The following is an 18021-nucleotide window of genomic DNA, read 5'->3' as shown; positions in this document are numbered from 1 at the left end:
CTCAAATCTCACCTGAGCTGTGGATTTTTTCTCAATTTAACCAATAATTTACCCATCTGTACATATGTACGATGAGTTATTTGAAAATCAAAATTTCTAAGAAAACAAATTGAAAACTGTATCAAAATCGATATTTTATTGCCCTTCAATGGCAATTAAGTAATGCGCTTGACTAAGGATACGGATCTAAAAACTGGTCGCAGTGACAGACCCGAACAGGAAAAAAAGCTAATAAGGCGGATACAAATTTCATTTTGACTTTTTGTCTTCCCCCCCCTTCAATTTTTTTGGCATGATTTTGCATTTTGAGGGGGCAGATAAAAAATATTTATCAATATATCGGGTCTTGCCAAAAAAATTTTAACAAATTCGATGAGTCATTAATATTTTTCAGATTAAATGTTTTATTATTTTTATCCCCCCTCTCGACCGGCCAAAAAGTGGTGGGACAAAAAGTGAAATAAATATTTGTAACGACCTAAATAAATGGCAATTTCGGCTGGATAGTGATCATCTTTTTTGGGATTGGCTTTTTCAGTCATTACGCCTGCGCGAACAATAAGTCAGGAAATATCCCAAATATTATAAAATAATACGATCCAATCACTACAGGCAGGCATGAAAACTCTAAACTCTCCTCCCATAGTCACGGTGTGTTTAAACCCGTTATTACAAAATAAAATACCCATCTAAGCGGTACCCACCATTCGAAAGATATAGTATCCAGGTATCATCTCTGAAATTTTGGAAATGTTTCATCGAGGGAACTGATAGTTAGAGCGATTTGAAATTTTAGGCCTATTTCAAAGAAATTCTCTTTGAACTATTAATACCTATTCAATCGTGGTTGTATCATGATCGTGACCATCAACCTGTCCCTCATAAATTTGGAATTCAACATTCGAAACGTATGGTATTCGAGAATTTTTACTGAAAATTTGAGAACATTTTATCTACGAAATCGAAAGTTATCGTTAATTGAATATTCTCCAAATCCATAGGTTTTACAGTATTCATAGCAATTGAACAGTTACCATTTACTACAAATAACCAAAACCAATTCAAATGCCCGCTATTGTTGTCAATCACAGCATTCAACATCTGGCTGAAATAGGGTTTAGATGTCTGGAGCGTACGATATCTCTCCCATGTTTCTGAAAAATTGCTGGGAACACTCTCAGTAGCTTGTTCTCTAAACACACCTTGAGATTTCTCAGTATATTCTCAGCACTGCTTATCGTGGAACCGCTAAATATGAAACTATTAGGAAATTGATACAAACTTTGCAATCAACGGGGTATATGAAGGATGAAGGTCAAATCAGGGGAAATTATTCATGACAGTTTGTATGGGAATTACTATGGAAAAACGATGTTTTTCATTTAATCGACCGTAGCATTTCCCCAAGTGCCCTAGAGCGTTAGTTGACCCTTGGTACTTCTAGGTTACTCTATCAGCTACAACTTTGCCGAATACTGCATTCAAGTCGCATGCCTCATTAATAAGTTACTGATTTTTATCCAGAATCGACATCTTCACCAATGATGGTTAAACTGTTCGGTGGGCATCACTGCATTTTGCAGTGGAACATAGTAGCCATGATTTCAGTGTGCTATCTTTGGCGCCATATGCAGCAATTTTGCCTGCTGGGGAGCTGCAGGATCATTGTTAAAGTTTGTCCGGTTTGTCCAGTTGGATACAAATCGATAATTAATTAATGAGGCGTCCGATTTCAAAGCGGTCTTCGGCAAAGTTGTAGCTCATAGAGTAGCCTAGGATTACCAAGGGGCGACTAATCCACGAGGGTATCTGGGGAAATGCTACGATCGATTGAATGTAAAACATCGTTTTCCCATAGTAATTCCCATACAAACTTTGACGTGCTTGTGCAGTCTCAATTTTCAACCAAATAAGCTCAAATTTTGGGATAAGGCATAGAATCTGGTTAGAAATCGAATAAACGATTTTTTGAACCAGGCTAGGGCACCGATTGGATGTAGATTTTTATTTTATAATAACGGTCTGGGGAGCACCGTGACTTCCATTATGCATCCATGATCCAATTGTTGAGAACTAGCATTTCCTAGACTGTTAGCATGAGTCTATCTTTAATATGCGTAGACTTTCAGGGGGGAAAGAGGGGGTCTTGACTGAAGTGTACGGTTCATAAAAAAATAAAAAAATAAATAAAAAATGAAGAAAAGAGAAAGATATCAGAAATTACCAAAATGGAGTATACATAGTCTATGGACAGCACCATCGACTGCCAGATTTTTTTCTTCAGAGGCATTCCGGTGCCAAGAGTAATCCAGATGATCTCATTACATTGTTGTTCCAGGGGATTCCAGAGGCGTTACATTGTTGTTCCAGAGGGTTTCAGAAGCGTTTCAGAGAGTTTCAAGGGATTACAGGTAACGGCGTAGCCAGCTTTTTATTATTTCTACTCTACCTAACAAACACGAAAAAGAGAAGGTTGAAGAGAGAGGGGTCATTCGTCCCTGGTTTCATCCCACTCTTTCTCGTGTTTATTTGGGAGAGTGAGCAAGAAAAAAGAAAAGGCTGGCTATGCCGTTGGTTGCAGGTGGTTTATGGGGTGTTGAAAGGGTGTTCCAGGGAATTTCAGGGAATCCCTGAGGTTTCAGGGGTAATCCAGGCGGTTTCTGGGACGTTACAGGGAGTACCAAGATTGTTCCAAGTGTGTTCCATAGTGTTATAGAAATGTTCCACAACGTTCCGGGAAGTTTAATGCGCGCTCCAGGAGTATTTTAAGAGAGTTCAGAACCGTACCGTGAGTTTTCAATGGGTTATAACCAGGGGAGTTCCAGAGCGTTTAAAGGGGATTTCAGACACTTTTCAGGGAGTTTATATGGGATTTCAGGGCGTTCCTGCACAGATCGAAAAAAGAGTGTAAAATTATGTGACATATGATGCACATGATTGGAGCGTGGGATATCACACAAGTTTACATGACATATCATGTAAAAGTCATAAAATATCATGTAAACTTCCATTATATGTCATGTAAATCAGCATGACTCTGAGTATTTACATGACATATAACACAAATTTACATGATATATCATGTAAACCATCATAACAATAAGTTTACATGACTAAAATGAAGTTTACATGACGTGTAAATCTCATTATTTTTATCTGTGTGTGGTTTATGTGTTCCAGGGGGTTCCAGAGAGTCCAATGACCGTTTCAGGAGTATCTGGAGTGTTCCAGGGGTCTCCGAGGGGTTCCTAAGGCATTCTAGGTGGTTTCAGTGGCATTCCAAGGAGTTTCAGGGGCGATACTTTGTTGTTTCAGGGGATTTCAGAAGCACTCCAAGGCTTTCCAAGGGATTTCAGAGACAATTCAGGGGGTTGCATAAGGTTCCATAGACTTTGAAGGGGCATTCCAGACTAGTTCCCAGGCTTTCTAGCATTGTGGAGAATTAGCTCTGAGTTTAAATTCATTAATATAAATAAATTAAAACAAAAAAAGGGATTTCTGAACTGCCCCAGAGGCGTTGCAGGAGTGTTCCAATTTGTAATCAAATAGCCAACCAGTGAGTTGTGTAACAGCGCTACCCTAGAAACCCCCTAGTTACTTAAGTTGTTTATACCAAATAAATGTTCTTTAGTCAATTTGCTATCGCCAAGCTCAGACGTTTTCTTCAAACTCTCCGGAATTTTCCCGACAAGTAGCACCACTACTATGAACTAGATGTAAGCGTAGACTCATCTACGGCGAACAAATGCCAAGCGGAGACCAGCGGATTGTGGCATCGTCGACTCGGCCACCTCAACGAGCAAGCTATGGCGAAATTGGTGCAACAGAATATGGTTGAAGGAATCAACATGAAGCCAAGACCCCTGGAATTCTGCGATCCCTGCGTTCAAGGTAAGCAATGCCGTAAACCCTCCAGCCTCTGACTCAGACTCTGGGACCGCAAAGACCAAAGAATGATCGTAGCCCGCGATGTCAAGTTTGACGAGACAAGATGCCCTTATGCTGCTGAACCGGACGAAACGTCGCAGAAACCATTGGTGGTAGTATTCCCGGTCGAACAAGAGGAGGAAGATGGACGCGTTCAACCTGTCGCAGTCGAGGCCGGTGATGATTTTGAAGATGCAGATGATCCACTCTACCTCGATGAAGCTCAAAACGATGGTCCAACACCGTCAGCGCTCCCTTCACATCAAGAACACTGCGAGTCCGGCGGACAAACGCTAATGAGGCACAGCGAACGGGAGCGCACGATCTCCGGTAAGTTTTTTGATTATTTTGTTGGCTAAGGTGCAACTTCTGGCGGTTCACTTTCCGCAGATATCCCACAAACCTATGACGAAATTGCCGGACAAGAAGACAGCGAGGACTGGTTACGAGCGATGGACAGCGAGCTCAAATTCCCCAAAGCGAACAACGTGTGGCAGCTAACGACGTGTCCAGCAGGCGTTAAACCTCTCAAGTCAAAATGGGTGTTCTGGTTGAAGGAGGACGAAAACGGAAGGCCGGTCCGTTACAAAGCCAGATTAGTGGCGAAAGGCTATCTCCAAAAACCAGGACGAGATTTCGAGGAAACCTACGCACCAGTGGTAAGGTTGGCCACGATTCGAGCTGTTCTAGCTGTCGGAGTTCACCGCAAGTTCTACTTTCATCAAATGGACGTACGGACTGCTTTCCTGCATGGCCGTCTCAAGGAAACCATCTACATGGATGTTCCGGCTGGTGTTCAAGCAAAGCCTGGTCAAACATGCCGGTTGTTCAAGTCCTTATACGGTTTGAAGCAATCAACTCGATGCTGGAATGAGCAGTTCAACGAGGAGCTTCTCAAAATGGGATATACCAGATCGAAGCATGATTATTGCCTCTACATCAAGCTGAATCCCAATTATGAGCTGATCCTTATTCTGTATGTGGACGATCTGTTGGTTGCAGGACGGAATCTATCTTCGATTGAGAAGCTGAAGCAAGACTTTCGAGATGTCCGACTGTGGAGAACTTCATCACTTTTTACTGCGCTGCCATAGTGCCGCGTCAAAGTGAGAGTGCGCGTCCAAAGGATTTTCGTGGATTTGCTGTTATTCATATTCTTTTTTGCGGCTTCGCACACGCGCACTCCCACTCTCACGCGTAACTATAACGGCGCCCTTAGGAATTAAGATTGCCTACGATTATGAGGCCGGAGTGATGCAGCTATCGCAAGCCACAAGCATTGACGTTTGGACGTTTTGGAATGAACGACTGCAATCCGGTTCGAACACCGATGGAGAAAGGGTTATCACTGGAACTGACGGGGCAACGTACCGATGAACCATACCGAGAGCTCCAAAACAACCGAGGATATAAAACAATTAAAAAAAAAGCCTACCGTAGCAACGTCATCCAGTGAGGCCGAGTATGTTGCTTTAAGCATGGCTGCACTTGAAGCAATTTGGCTGCAAGGGATTTTGGAGGACCTGCAAGAAACTCTTAAACCTGTTACCATCTACGAAGACAACAGGGTCTGTATCTGCATGGTAAAGAATTTCCAAACAAAGCGGACAGAACACATTGATATCAAGTATCATTTTCTGCGTGACCATGTGGCTTCTGGATCTCTGAACATAGCACCCATCAGGACCCAGGACCAATTAGCCGACATTTTTACCAAGCCGATGGAGTTCTCAAGATTCAAGACTCTTCAGACTAACCTACGATTAACTGTTTGAGAGGGGGTGTAATCAAGTAGCCAACCAGTAAGTAACGCTACCATAGGCGCCAACTTAGGGGGGGAAAGCATGGTTTTGCCCCCCACCCCCCCCCCAATATATCACGATTTTTCGATTTTCCCATACAAAAAATCAGAAAAACCAGGCTTTGACCCCCCCCCCCCCCAATAATTTGACCAAGTTGGCGCGTCTGAACGCTACCCTAGAAACCCTCTAGTTACTTAAGTTGATTATACCACATAAATGTTCATTAGTCAATTTGTTATCGCCAAGCTCAGACGTTTCCTTCAAACCCTCCGGAATATTCCCGACAAGTAGCATCACTACTCTACACAATTGAAGATGCGTTTCATGGATTTTCAGAGAATTTCAAGGGCATTCCATCAGTTGACAGTCTGCACTCGTAGCCTCCAGACGCTTTCACCAGATCCCCCGTGCTTTGATTCGGTAAAATGAGTAGTTTTCGCAAAAACACATTAATCGTTGATTTAAGTGTAGTTCCCGGGCGACCCGATGTGCGAAAAGTTGGGCAGCCTATTTATTGCACCCATAAACAAATAGAAACGCTCCATAGAAAATCAAAAAGCGCTCCATAAAGAATGAACATATGTTCCATGAAAATGTGCAATGTCACCCATAAATAATTGAAAACGTTCCATACTTAATAAAAAATGTACCGGTAAAACATAAAATTTTCTCATTAAAAATGAAATTTTGCACCAATAAATAATACTGAAATGCTCCATAATAAAATACAAATGCTCCATAGAAAAATGCAAATGCTCCATAAAAAAATAAAATTGTACCCATAGAAAATTGAATATTGCTCCATAGAAAAATTAAATTGCACCATAAAAAATTGAAATTGCACCATAAAAATAGATGAATTCTCCATAAGTATTATCAAACTGCACCATAGAAAACACGAATTGCTCCATGAAAAATTGAAAATCGTCCATAGATAGCATATTCTCATAATTTAATTCGACAGGGCTGAATTGCTTTACATTGCACTGCTTTAGTGGTGCAAATGTTTAAAGTTATGGAGAATTTTCAATTTTTTATGGAGCAAATTGTATTTTATGTGGTGCAGTTTGATAATACTTATGGAACATTTGTCTATTTTCTATGGTGCAATTTCAATTTTTTATGGTGCAATTTAATTTTTCTATGGAGCAATATTCAATTTTCTATGGGTACAATTTTATTTTTTTATGGAGCATTTGTATTTTATTATGGAGCATTTCAGTATTATTTATTGGTGCAAAATTTCTCTTTTAATGAGAAAATTTTATGTTTTACCGGTACATTTTTATTAAGTATGGAACGTTTTCAATTATTTATGGGTGACATTGCACATTTTCATGGAACATATGTTCATTCTTTATGGAGCGCTTTTTGATTTTCTATGGAGCATTTGCAATTTGTTATGGTTGCAATAACCTTTTGCCGAAAAGTTGAGCAGTTTCTTCAAAATGATCTCAAGTTAACTCTTTCGGATGTTACAAGTATCCAGTTACACAACACGCGTAACTGTGTATAAATCGAATTGGTGGATCATGATTCGGCGCTGCGCTATGAACAAGCGCACAATATCAAACGGACTTTTGTTTGGAAGGACAAGCAGTTCAAAATCCCAATGTATGTGGACAGCGAAGCGGTGTCTGTACGAGTACATGATCTGCCCCCTTCTGTCCACCACACCACCGTCGCTAACTTCATGATGAAGTATGGGGATGTGTTTTCCATACAAACAGAACGTCAGAAGAATTACTTTGTCGGTATACCGAACGGGGTCCGAGTGCTATTGATGAGGATCAAACAACCGATCCCTTCATATCTCACAATAGCCGACGAGCTTTGGGGCTGTTCAAAAACCATGTAGACCAAAATTTGGCCATCTCAGACCCCCCCTCCCCCTCGTAGACTTTTGTCCATACAAAAATTTTGAAATTTGTATGGAGCGTAGACTTTGGCCAGACCCCCCCCCCCTCCCCCCAAAAAGTCTACGTGGTTTATGAACGGCCCCTTTGCTATGTGTAGCATTTGAACCAAATTCGAACTTGTAGGCAGTGCTCCAGGCCAGTTCATCACAAACAAACAGAGATGCTTGGAAGGGACCGTACCCGAAACAAGAACAACAACAGCAGCAGCAAACAGCGGCAGCTCCCCCTCAGTCAAACGAACAAATTTTCTCCGATGCCGATTTCCCACCGATGTGCAGCAGTCAATCGACCCCATCCTCTCCTGAAACATTCATCGAAATAGTGGCGAGAAGTAAGCGTGCGCTTATCGAACGCGAAAACAATAGGTTCCTACAAATCAAGCCGACCAAGTAGACCAACAGAGCACGAATGGAGGTGACGACGACGATGACGGCGACGACAACGACGACGGCGAGACCGATAGCTCATCTTCATATGAGATCAATTGTGGAACCAATAAACGGCGGAACCAAGCGCGGAAAGGAGAAGAAAAACCAGATTAATCCACCTAGTGGTGATAGTGCCTTTCTCGTCGAATATGTACTCATGATCTTTCCGTCGATGCAATCAATCTTGTCTTAGAGTCAGTGATCAGCCCCAAATCTTTGTGCTTTGGTAACGGACGAGAAGTAGGAAATTCTCATTACAGCGATCTGGGACTGTACCACTTACGAATTTCTGAATCATGAGAATACTTTATTTAGAAACTTAAGAATTTTATCAAGGTCATCATCGAATTTGGGCACTTATTCCGACGTTATGTTCAACGTATGGGCAGAGCTGAAAGTATAAGTCCTTTCAGTTGACTGCTTGATCACCTTCACTGGAGGCTGATTCATACCAAGATGACAATTACTAGCCAGGATTAAACTTTTTTCACAGATCACTTTGACAAAGTTTTATCTGCATACTTTATGCTATATTTTATTATCATTGGCTAGCTTGAATTGCCAATGCTACATCACGTTCAAATATCAACCACATTACAGAGCTCGCCCTCCAGTCGCATCAAAATTGTGCGCAGTAATTTTAGACGCAAATAAAGATTTAAAAGAATGTTCGGGGCTGAAGCGCTTAAACTTTAATTTTTCCATACGACGTTGACCCATCCTACTGTAAATTTACGTCTCAGGAATCTAAAATTGTGTGATTTGATGAGATCACTTTAGTTTTTTTTATAGGTTTTTGGTTCTCATACACATATCCATCGCTTGTAATGATTTAGTTCATTTTCGTAATTCCGCTGAAGAACGCAACGCTGCTTCTGCAACACTACCTGTGGCCTCTTATGTAGTCTGAGTCTATTTTGTATTGCTTACGAGACCCCCGGAAATGATTCCGGAACACTACCGGTATATTTAAATGTTGTCTGAGTTTATGAAAACTGTTAATCAGGTTACCCGGAACTGAATATAATACCGGTAGTAACTTCGGTGGACGGTGCCTATTTTCTTATTATCCATGCATCAGGTTACTGACAAAAAAGCGATTTGATGTACCGCAAGCATGGGTTTGATGCACTTTCATACATGTCCACTTCCAGTGGGACACCCTTAACCGGTTCCGAAAAATTTACATGCTTCATTTTTACTTTTGACCAATTCCGGCGGGACACCTGAAACCGGTTGTGGAAAACTACCGGTGGTCTCAAACGTAATCTGAGCTGATTTTCTTGAAAACCGTTCATCAGCTTATCGAAGAAACTGCGATTTGATGAAGCGCATGCATGGAGTTGGGTTTCCTTCTACATTTGACCATATCCGGAGGGACACCGGGAACCGATTCCGGGACAGTACTAGTTTTCCCAAGCATGATCTGAGATATTTTTTCTTGGTAACCGTTCATCAGGATACCTTAAAAGCCATTTGATGTGTCGCGAATATTTTTTTGGTTCTCTTTTACATTCGACCACTTTCAGCGTGATACCTCGAACCGATTTCGGAACACTATCAGTAGTTTCTAATGTGGGCTTAACTTATTTTCTTGCTGACCGTACAAGTTATAGAAAAGGCCACGATTTGATGTGTCGCATGTATGAATTAGGTCACTTTCAGCGGGACACCAGGAACCGGTTCCGGGATGCTACCAGATCAGTTATGGTCTGAGACCATTTTCCTGTTTACCGTTCCTCAGGTTATAGAAAAAGCGGCTATTTGATGTGTTGCATGCATTGGTTTGGTTCACTTTTATATTTGACCACTTCCGGCGAAACACCCGGAACCGGTTCCGCAACACTAGCGGTTCAGATATAGTCTGCGATTATTTTCCTATTTACCGTTCATTAGGTTATAGAAAAAGCTGCTATTTGATGTGTCGTATGCATGGGTTTGTTTCACTTTTAAATTTGGCCACTTCCGGCGGGACACCCGGAACCGGTTCCGATATGGTCTGAGACTATTTTCCTGTCTACCGTTAATCAGGTTATAGAAAAAGCTGCGATTTGATGTGTCGCATGCATGGATTTGGTTCACTTTTATATTTGGCCACTTCCGGCGGGAAACCCGGAACCGGTTCCGGAACACTACCGGTTCAGGTATAGTCTGCGACTATTTTGCTGCTTACTGTTCATCAGATATTCGAAAATGCCGTGGTTTGATGGGTCGCATGCATGGGTTTGTTGCAATTTCATATCTGGCCCCTTCTTGGGGTACCGGTCCGGAACACCTAAATGGCCATAACTCCGGAACGGCTGAACCGATTCAAACCATTTTCAATAGGAAACAATGGGACAATATTCCGCGTCGACTGAAACCAAAAGCGATGAAATCGGATGATATTTACTATCCAAAAGTGAGGTGACATTTTTGTACACATACACACATACACACGCACACACACACATACATACATACACACACACATACACACACACAGACATTATCTCAACTCGTCGAGCTGAGTCGAATAGTATATAAGACTTGGCCCTGCGGGGGATCTATCAAGATTTCATTTTTGGAGTGAACATATAGCCTTTCGGTACACCTTGGTGTACGAGAAAGGCAAAAATTGTGTGGTATTCAAGAGTCACAGAGTGGCTGTGATTCTGTTAGTTTGTCTAATTCAAAATGAAAAATGGTTCTATTGGCCCCGTAAAGCCTTCGGGCGTCCGGGAATCTATGACAAAAGGTCGAAGGACAAAAAGTCGAAGGACAAAAGGTCGAATGAACAAAAGGTCGAATGGACAAAAGGTCGAATAGGACAAAGGGTTAAATAGACAAAGGATAAAATGGAAGATATGAAAAAGTGTTCAGAAAACGACAATTAACATTCCCATAAAAATAATACAACCAGTGATTCCAAAATTATTCAGCAATATAAAAAACTTGCAAAAGCTGATGCTATTTATTACACATTGCAATTCGAAATAAATGCCCATAAATGATAGAAAGTTATGCTATTGATAAGTTGAAAACAACAGCCTATGGGTAGAAGAAGGATGAAACATAGCTTGACATATTGCCGTTTGAAACTCCAATCGCTATAATGGATTTAATAAAGCCAAACAGTCTATGAATTAGAGATCTCTGGGATATGATGATAAACCTGGGATTGTTAGTGGAATACTGTGTGCATTTGCATCCTTTGACAGATACGTATTTCAACCTCAACTGTAAGGTCGTCTTCAGTGTCTTGTACTTGACTCGATTCCACGACTCGAGTCAAGTACAAAGGATGCAAATTCTTAGTGGAATTAAATAGAACAGTACTTAATCCGATTTTCTATTTACTTAAATCTCTGGGTATTATATGATCAAACGAAACGAAAACGAAACCTATACAGTGCAAATCGTAAGAATCACGTATCAATCCACGAGGGGATGAACACTAATCACCAGTAATCAATGAATATTTATGCAGTATAGTTAGGAAGAACAGCTATTGAATAAAAGAAGGCAAAATTTCTGATTGAATAAAAAGTACCTTAAGAGTCAATAATTATATCAATAACAAAACTTAAAAGAACAGCCTATAAATTTAAGAAAGAAAAATTCCTGAACACAAAATCAAACTAAATTGCCATTAAATTCTACATTAATACAGCTTGAAAGAACAGCTTATAAAGAAAAGAAGGAAAAAATTCCTATGAAAATGTTATTGGCTGAATGCATATGATTTCTATAACAGTACTATAATGTTTTTCTTAACCTTTCAGGACGCGTGCCATCAAACAGCTGAAATTGCACCGCGCTCGCGCTGTATATGACGAGCGAGGTTTTTTGGTAGTGATGTGCTTTTGACAACGGCGCGCGTCCTGAAGGGTTAATGAACAACAACAAAGTCTCATCAAATATTTTTTGTGACACACCAGATGGTACCTACTAGAATTTTTGTTCATTCGACCATTTGTCCATTCGACCTTTTGTCCCATTCGACCTTTTGTCCCATTCGACCTTTTGTCACATTCGACCTTTTGTCCCATTCGACCTTTTGTCCATTCGACCTTTTGTCGATTCGACCTTTTGTCCATTCGACCTTTTGTCCATTCGACCTTTTGTCCATTCGACCTTTTGTCCATTCGACCTTTTGTCCATTCGACCTTTTGTCCATTCGACCTTTTGTCCATTCGACCTTTTGTCCATTCGACCTTTTGTCCATTCGACCTTTTGTCCATTCGACCTTTTGTCCATTCGACCTTTTGTCCATTCGACCTTTTGTCCATTCGACCTTTTGTCCTTCGACCTTTTGTCCTTCGACCATCTGTCCTTCGACCTATTGTACCAAAGCCTATGACAAAAGGTCGAAGGACAAAAGGTCGAAGGACAAAAGCACGAATGGACAAAAGGTCGAATGGACAAAAGGTCGAATGGACAAAAGGTCGAAAGGACAAAAGGTCGAAAGGACAAAAGGTCGAAAGGACAAAAGGTCGAAAGGACAAAAGGTCGAAAGGACAAAAGGTCGAAAGGACAAAAGGTCGAAGGGGATAAAAAGTCAAATGGGACAAAAGGTCGAATGAGACAAAAAGTCAAATGGGACAAAAGGTCGAATGGGACAAAAGGTCGAATAGGACAAAAGGCTTAATAGACAAATTGGAAGACAAGAAAAAGTTATCAGAATTTGCTAGAACACGATAATAGAACCAGTGATACTTAAAACTTAAACTTTAAAACACCTAACTTAACATTATTGAACTTAAAAAAACATTATTGAAAAATAGGAAAATGTCTACTAAACCTTGTACATAGTAGCTAAAATGTTCCATTTGATTAGCTCATTGCATTGATATTCGAAATAGATGCCCATAAATTATAGAAAGTATTGTTATTAATTAAAGTTGTCGAACACAGTATTCCTCGAAAGAACAGCCTATGTGTAGAAAAATCATAGATTGAAATATTCTTATATGAAACTCCAATAATTACAGCGATTAAATATATCCAAACAATCAATGAGTTAGATAATTTGGGTATTATATGAGCACACAAAACCTATATTGTGCGGCTTCGTGGTCGTGCGGCTAGTGTCACCAAGCATTTAGTCGCATCGTGCTAGGAGCGCGGGTTCGATTCCCGCCGCAGCTGTCAGGAAAAAGATTTCGGCTGTGCCACTGGGCGTTGCATGCTAGTCCGTTGTCTAGTGCCGTGTTTCCTTCAAAGAGCGAATAGCTCACTGGAAGTACTAAACGTGTCCGTGTCTTTTTAAAAAAAATATAGTGTAATTCGCAAGAACTACCTATCAATTCAAGAGAGAATGATCACTATGCACAAGTAGTCAGTGATTATTTCTGCAGAATAGTTATGAAGAACAGCTATTGAGTGAAAGAAGGCAAAATTGAATAATAAGTACCTAAAGAGTCAATATTTTTTCTTTTCAGTAACAAAACATAAAAAAACAGCCTATAAATTTAAGAAGGAAAAAAAATTGAATAAAAAATCAAACTAAATTGCCATTAAAACTACATTAACGTAACTTGAAAGACCAGCCCATAAGCAAAAGAAGGAAAAATTTCCTATAGAAATGTTAGTGGCTGAAATGCATATGCTTTCTATAATAGCACTATAATGTTTCTCTCAATGAGAAGCAACAAAGTTTCATCAAATATTTTTTTATTAGTGAGGCACACCAGCTGGTAACTTGGTCTGCTCAAATTTAAGTCCATTCGACCTTTTTTCCAATTCGACCTTTTGTCCCATTCGACCTTTTGTCCCATTCGACCTTTTGTCCCATTCGACCTTTTGTCCATTCGACCTTTTGTCCATTCGACCTTTTGTCCCTTCGACCTTATGTCTATTCGACCTTATGTCCTTCGACCTTTTGTCCTTCGACCATTTGTCCTTCGACCTTCTGTCCTAAAGCCGCGTCCGGGCCTGTCAAATAAAGAAATAGAAAAAAGGGCATTCCAGGGGATTTCAGGAACATTACCGGGCTGTTCCACAAGGTTTCGTGAGCCTTTTAATGATTTTCTTTGAGTTTCATGGGTCTTCCAAGGGGAGACAGAAAGTTTCAGGAGCGTTAAAAAAATTCCAGGAGTGTTCCAATAATTTTCAAGGGGCTTAAAGGGTGTTCCAAGAAGTTTCAATATGATATATGACAAACTTGTACAGCTATAGACTGTTTCAGAAATTATAAATACACTTTGTTTATTAAATTAAACGAACTGTTCTTATGATTTTAACCAACTTCTTTCAGAGTATAGCATATTGTACTCCATATTTTTATATTTCCTTTAAATTGTCTTGATATTTTAAAGAACAGTCGAGTTCTCTAACAAATAACTTAATTTTTCAAATTTGCATTTGCACAAAGGTGTTTTTTAATGATTTTAACATTATTCATCACTAAATACCAAAAATTATCTAAATTTTAATCACATTCGATTTCTCAACAAGTTGTCTAAGAAATGCCTTGATCAGAATTTGGGAGAAATCGATAAAGGCATTTCCACAACATTTTTTCGGAGATCAAGTTTCTTAATTTTTAAGGTTTTCTACGGAACATAAGAACTACCACACAGTTTCTCAGCTTTCCTGAACGCATTTAATCTAAACAAACTTATTTTTTCAGCTCATTCAATCCTTCAGATGGCAAAGCTTGTCATACCACAAAAACGAATGCAGTAAGCAGTAATTAAGACATTCGTTTGCTTAACGTTTGTTGCTACTGGTGTTGTTGAGAAATTTGAAACAAAAAAATTGTATTGAGAAGGCCCGTAATGGTGGTTCTTGATCAAATAATCCAGTAAAAATTACTCTCACCAATAGAGAAATATCTTTTATTATCGATACAGCAATTTTTATTGTGTTTGGAAATTAAATATTTTATCTGTGAGATTTTTTTCTTTCCTACCATGCTACATTTTTTGACAATTTTGTGCAACTTCAAATTTTAATCATCTAGTTTACAGAGCCCTATTTTTTAACATTTACCAGAAACATCAACAAAATTGGTATTATTTGCTTCGTTAGCATGTTTACTATAAGAGCTAGAAGAAACTTTTTTGGATATTATGCTCAAATTGAAATGACAGTTAATCGTTAGTGTATTTATAATTTCTGAAACAGTCTATAGCCCAGTTCAACAAGAAAGTCACGGAAAAAACGCACTCTCCTTTATATATAAGGTCAATGTCATCGACTATAAAAAAAATCCAAATGATATTCATATTGAAAAGATTCCAAATGATATTCATGATGAATATTGAAGGTGATTGAATCTAAATAAGTCGAAATGACATATCCAGCACTGGATACAGAGGGATTCAAGGGGCGTTCCAGTGAATTTCAGCGGTATTCCAGGGGGATTCAGGGGCATTTCAAGGGGTTTCGATAGACTTCTGATACATTTCAACGAGTTGCAGGGGCGTTACCCTTGTCAAGAGCGTTTTAAAGTTTCGAGTGGTTTCAGGAGTATTCCAGGGCACTTCATGGACATAACAGGGGGCATCAAAAGTGTTCCATAGAATTTCAAGGGGTTTCAGTGGCATTCCAAGAGATTTCAGTGGCGTTACAGAGATTTCTGGGTCTTTACTGTGGTTTACAAGTAGTTTCAGGGGCGATCCAGGGTATTTTAGTGGATTTAGAATGGTCAAGGACGTTCCAAATGGTTTTAAGTACTTTCAAAAGAGTTCCAAGGGCGTTTCAGGAGATTCCGAAAATTTTCAGGAGCATTCCAGGGCGCAGTCCTTAAGCACCGTGTAATTATGCATGGAAATTATTCTCTCATCAGTCGAAACTCGACTAAACAATTTCGTTACTATGTTATATAGTTTCAAAATCACAAGATGTTTACAAATTATTACACTTCAATCTATTTTTTTACTTAAATGAATTTTTACTTTTAAGTAAACTAAACATTTTTGTATTTGTAGAAATTACTCTCGACTAGGGAAAAGTGTTTAAAAATATGAAAAAGAGTAGTTTACTTTTTTACGGTGGAATTGTAGACCTTATCTAATCAATTGACAAATCAAATTTTATCAAATGGGTTTTGCAGAAATAAAATAGACGAAGGACACCACAATTGTTTCTATAAATTATTAATGTATGCATTCAGTTATGTAATCTACTTACCCAGCAGGTCCCACTCCCCATTCGTCACGAAACTACTAATATCCCCACCCGCTTCGTCTTGCAGCTGTAAATCCAGCTATAGACGCGGGTCGTCATGTCATCAAATTTATGAGGCCACCAAGTGATGATGATGAGCACCGGAACATTTGGAGAAGAAGAGGAAAAAGGTAAACTCGTTAGTAAATTCGACGTTGCCGTGTGTCGCCTTGCAAAAACAGAGTTCCATTCTCATCAGGCATACATTCGAAGGGGTAGAAAATGGCATTGACAGGAAATAAAACCGAAAATGTTGAGATGAGCAGTGGATGGGTGAGCTGAGCAAGTCTCTAGGTTCTAGATGCACTCAAATGCACGTGGTAGCGTTGAAAAGAACTGAAGGGAGAATTTCGGCCAAATCATGCAAATTCTCGATGGATGATGTTCGTTTATACAAGAGTGCAGATTAGGGTGCAGCTGTTGTCACTTGATTTGAAACAAGAAAAGCAAGAGGTTTTCGGTTTTAAGAAATGTGCAAAACAAGTCACACCCTAATGCAGATGCAAAATCATAAACTAAATCAAATCTAGAATTTGAGCGCACACAGAACTAAAAAACCAAGCATGATACAATTGTCCATCTACTGCTGCTACAATCTAATGCTATGAATGGATGAGCATGAAGCATGAAGTTGATGAAGAGGCGTCTCCAACTCCTGGAAAGGTCCGTCGATCGCGGGTCCTCTCTCGGTTATTTGCGTCCGGCTGTTGCGTTCCTGAGCTATTGCCGCGAGTTCACACACAATTTTGGGTGCAATCGAGAGTAACAAAATGTGCGCATTCATTTATCGACTTGGGATTACTGGGGTTTTTGGGGGGAAGTTTCGTCGCTGTTTCTTTAACTCAACTCAGTGCGGAATGGGCATGATATGACTGACATCAACGATCGGACATCACTACTTCTAGACGTTCGATAGTTTGCGATTATGATGGTTTTTTTTTCTGGTTGTGTTTGTTTCGCTCTTATCGACAGACTCCGAATCGCCGAAGTCTTTTTCGGAGCGCACCCGGCACGGCTGACGCAATGTGCAGCGACCAGAAGCAAAACCGAAAAAGTCTTACGATCGTCGAGCGCCTTGTCTTGGGAGGTGTGAGAGGGTTTCTTGAGCTTTTTTTTTTGGTTTAATGCGATTTGGTTTATCGAAGGCAATGAGAGTTGAACGAGGTTTGTTTTAAGGGGTAGATTCGAAGTACGAAATGAAAAATGATGAATGTTCAGGTGGGAGCGACAGGGAAGCCGGAGGGAGTTGAAAGTATTTACAAAATTAGGGAAACTAATTGAAGACTGGAAAAAATGTGAAAACTATGAGAAAGAAAATTGCTTCTAAGTTACATCTTCATGAAACATGAAACAATGTGACAAACTAGAACGGATAGAATGATTTTCAGTGAACCTGGACGACACGAGTGACAGTGAAGTGCTCACAGATCAGAGGATAGATTGGTTATCTAGTGAATGAATGTTAAATACAAAGTTGAGCAAATTCCAGACAAAAGGTGGGTAAGTTTTGAGTAAAAACTTAAAAAATGCTCAAAATCAAAAAACTTTCTGAAGGGAGTTAAACAAGCTTACTTGTAATCAAAATTCCTGAAGGAAGCTAAACAAACTTCCTAAAGGAAGTGGAGGAAATTTCTTGAAGGAAGCTGAGCTAACTTCCTGAAAGAAGTTGAGCAAATTTCTGAAGAGGTTGCTACTCGAAAGACATTGAGCAAACTTCTCGAAGGAGTTCAAGCAAGCTTCCTGAAAGGAGGTGAGCAAACTTTTCGAAGAAAAATAATCAAACTTTCTGAA

General features: G+C 39.8%; 1 protein-coding gene across 2 annotated transcripts in view; it reads right to left on the bottom strand.

Annotated features, from left to right (window-relative positions):
• The window catches only part of LOC115268599 (neuronal acetylcholine receptor subunit alpha-7-like), a 437921-nt gene that overhangs the window by 118418 nt on the left and 301482 nt on the right, over positions 1–18021 (bottom strand). For both annotated transcript variants that reach the window (XM_062849461.1, XM_062849462.1), the window contains exon 7: positions 16195–16270. In XM_062849461.1, coding sequence (XP_062705445.1) covers positions 16195–16270 — 76 coding nt within the window. The remainder of the gene's footprint in view (positions 1–16194; positions 16271–18021) is intronic.

This window comes from Aedes albopictus, chromosome 2 (assembly GCF_035046485.1).
Source record: "Aedes albopictus strain Foshan chromosome 2, AalbF5, whole genome shotgun sequence".
Classification (NCBI taxonomy): Eukaryota; Metazoa; Arthropoda; class Insecta; order Diptera; family Culicidae; genus Aedes; species Aedes albopictus.
This window is presented reverse-complemented; position numbering and strand designations above follow the sequence as displayed.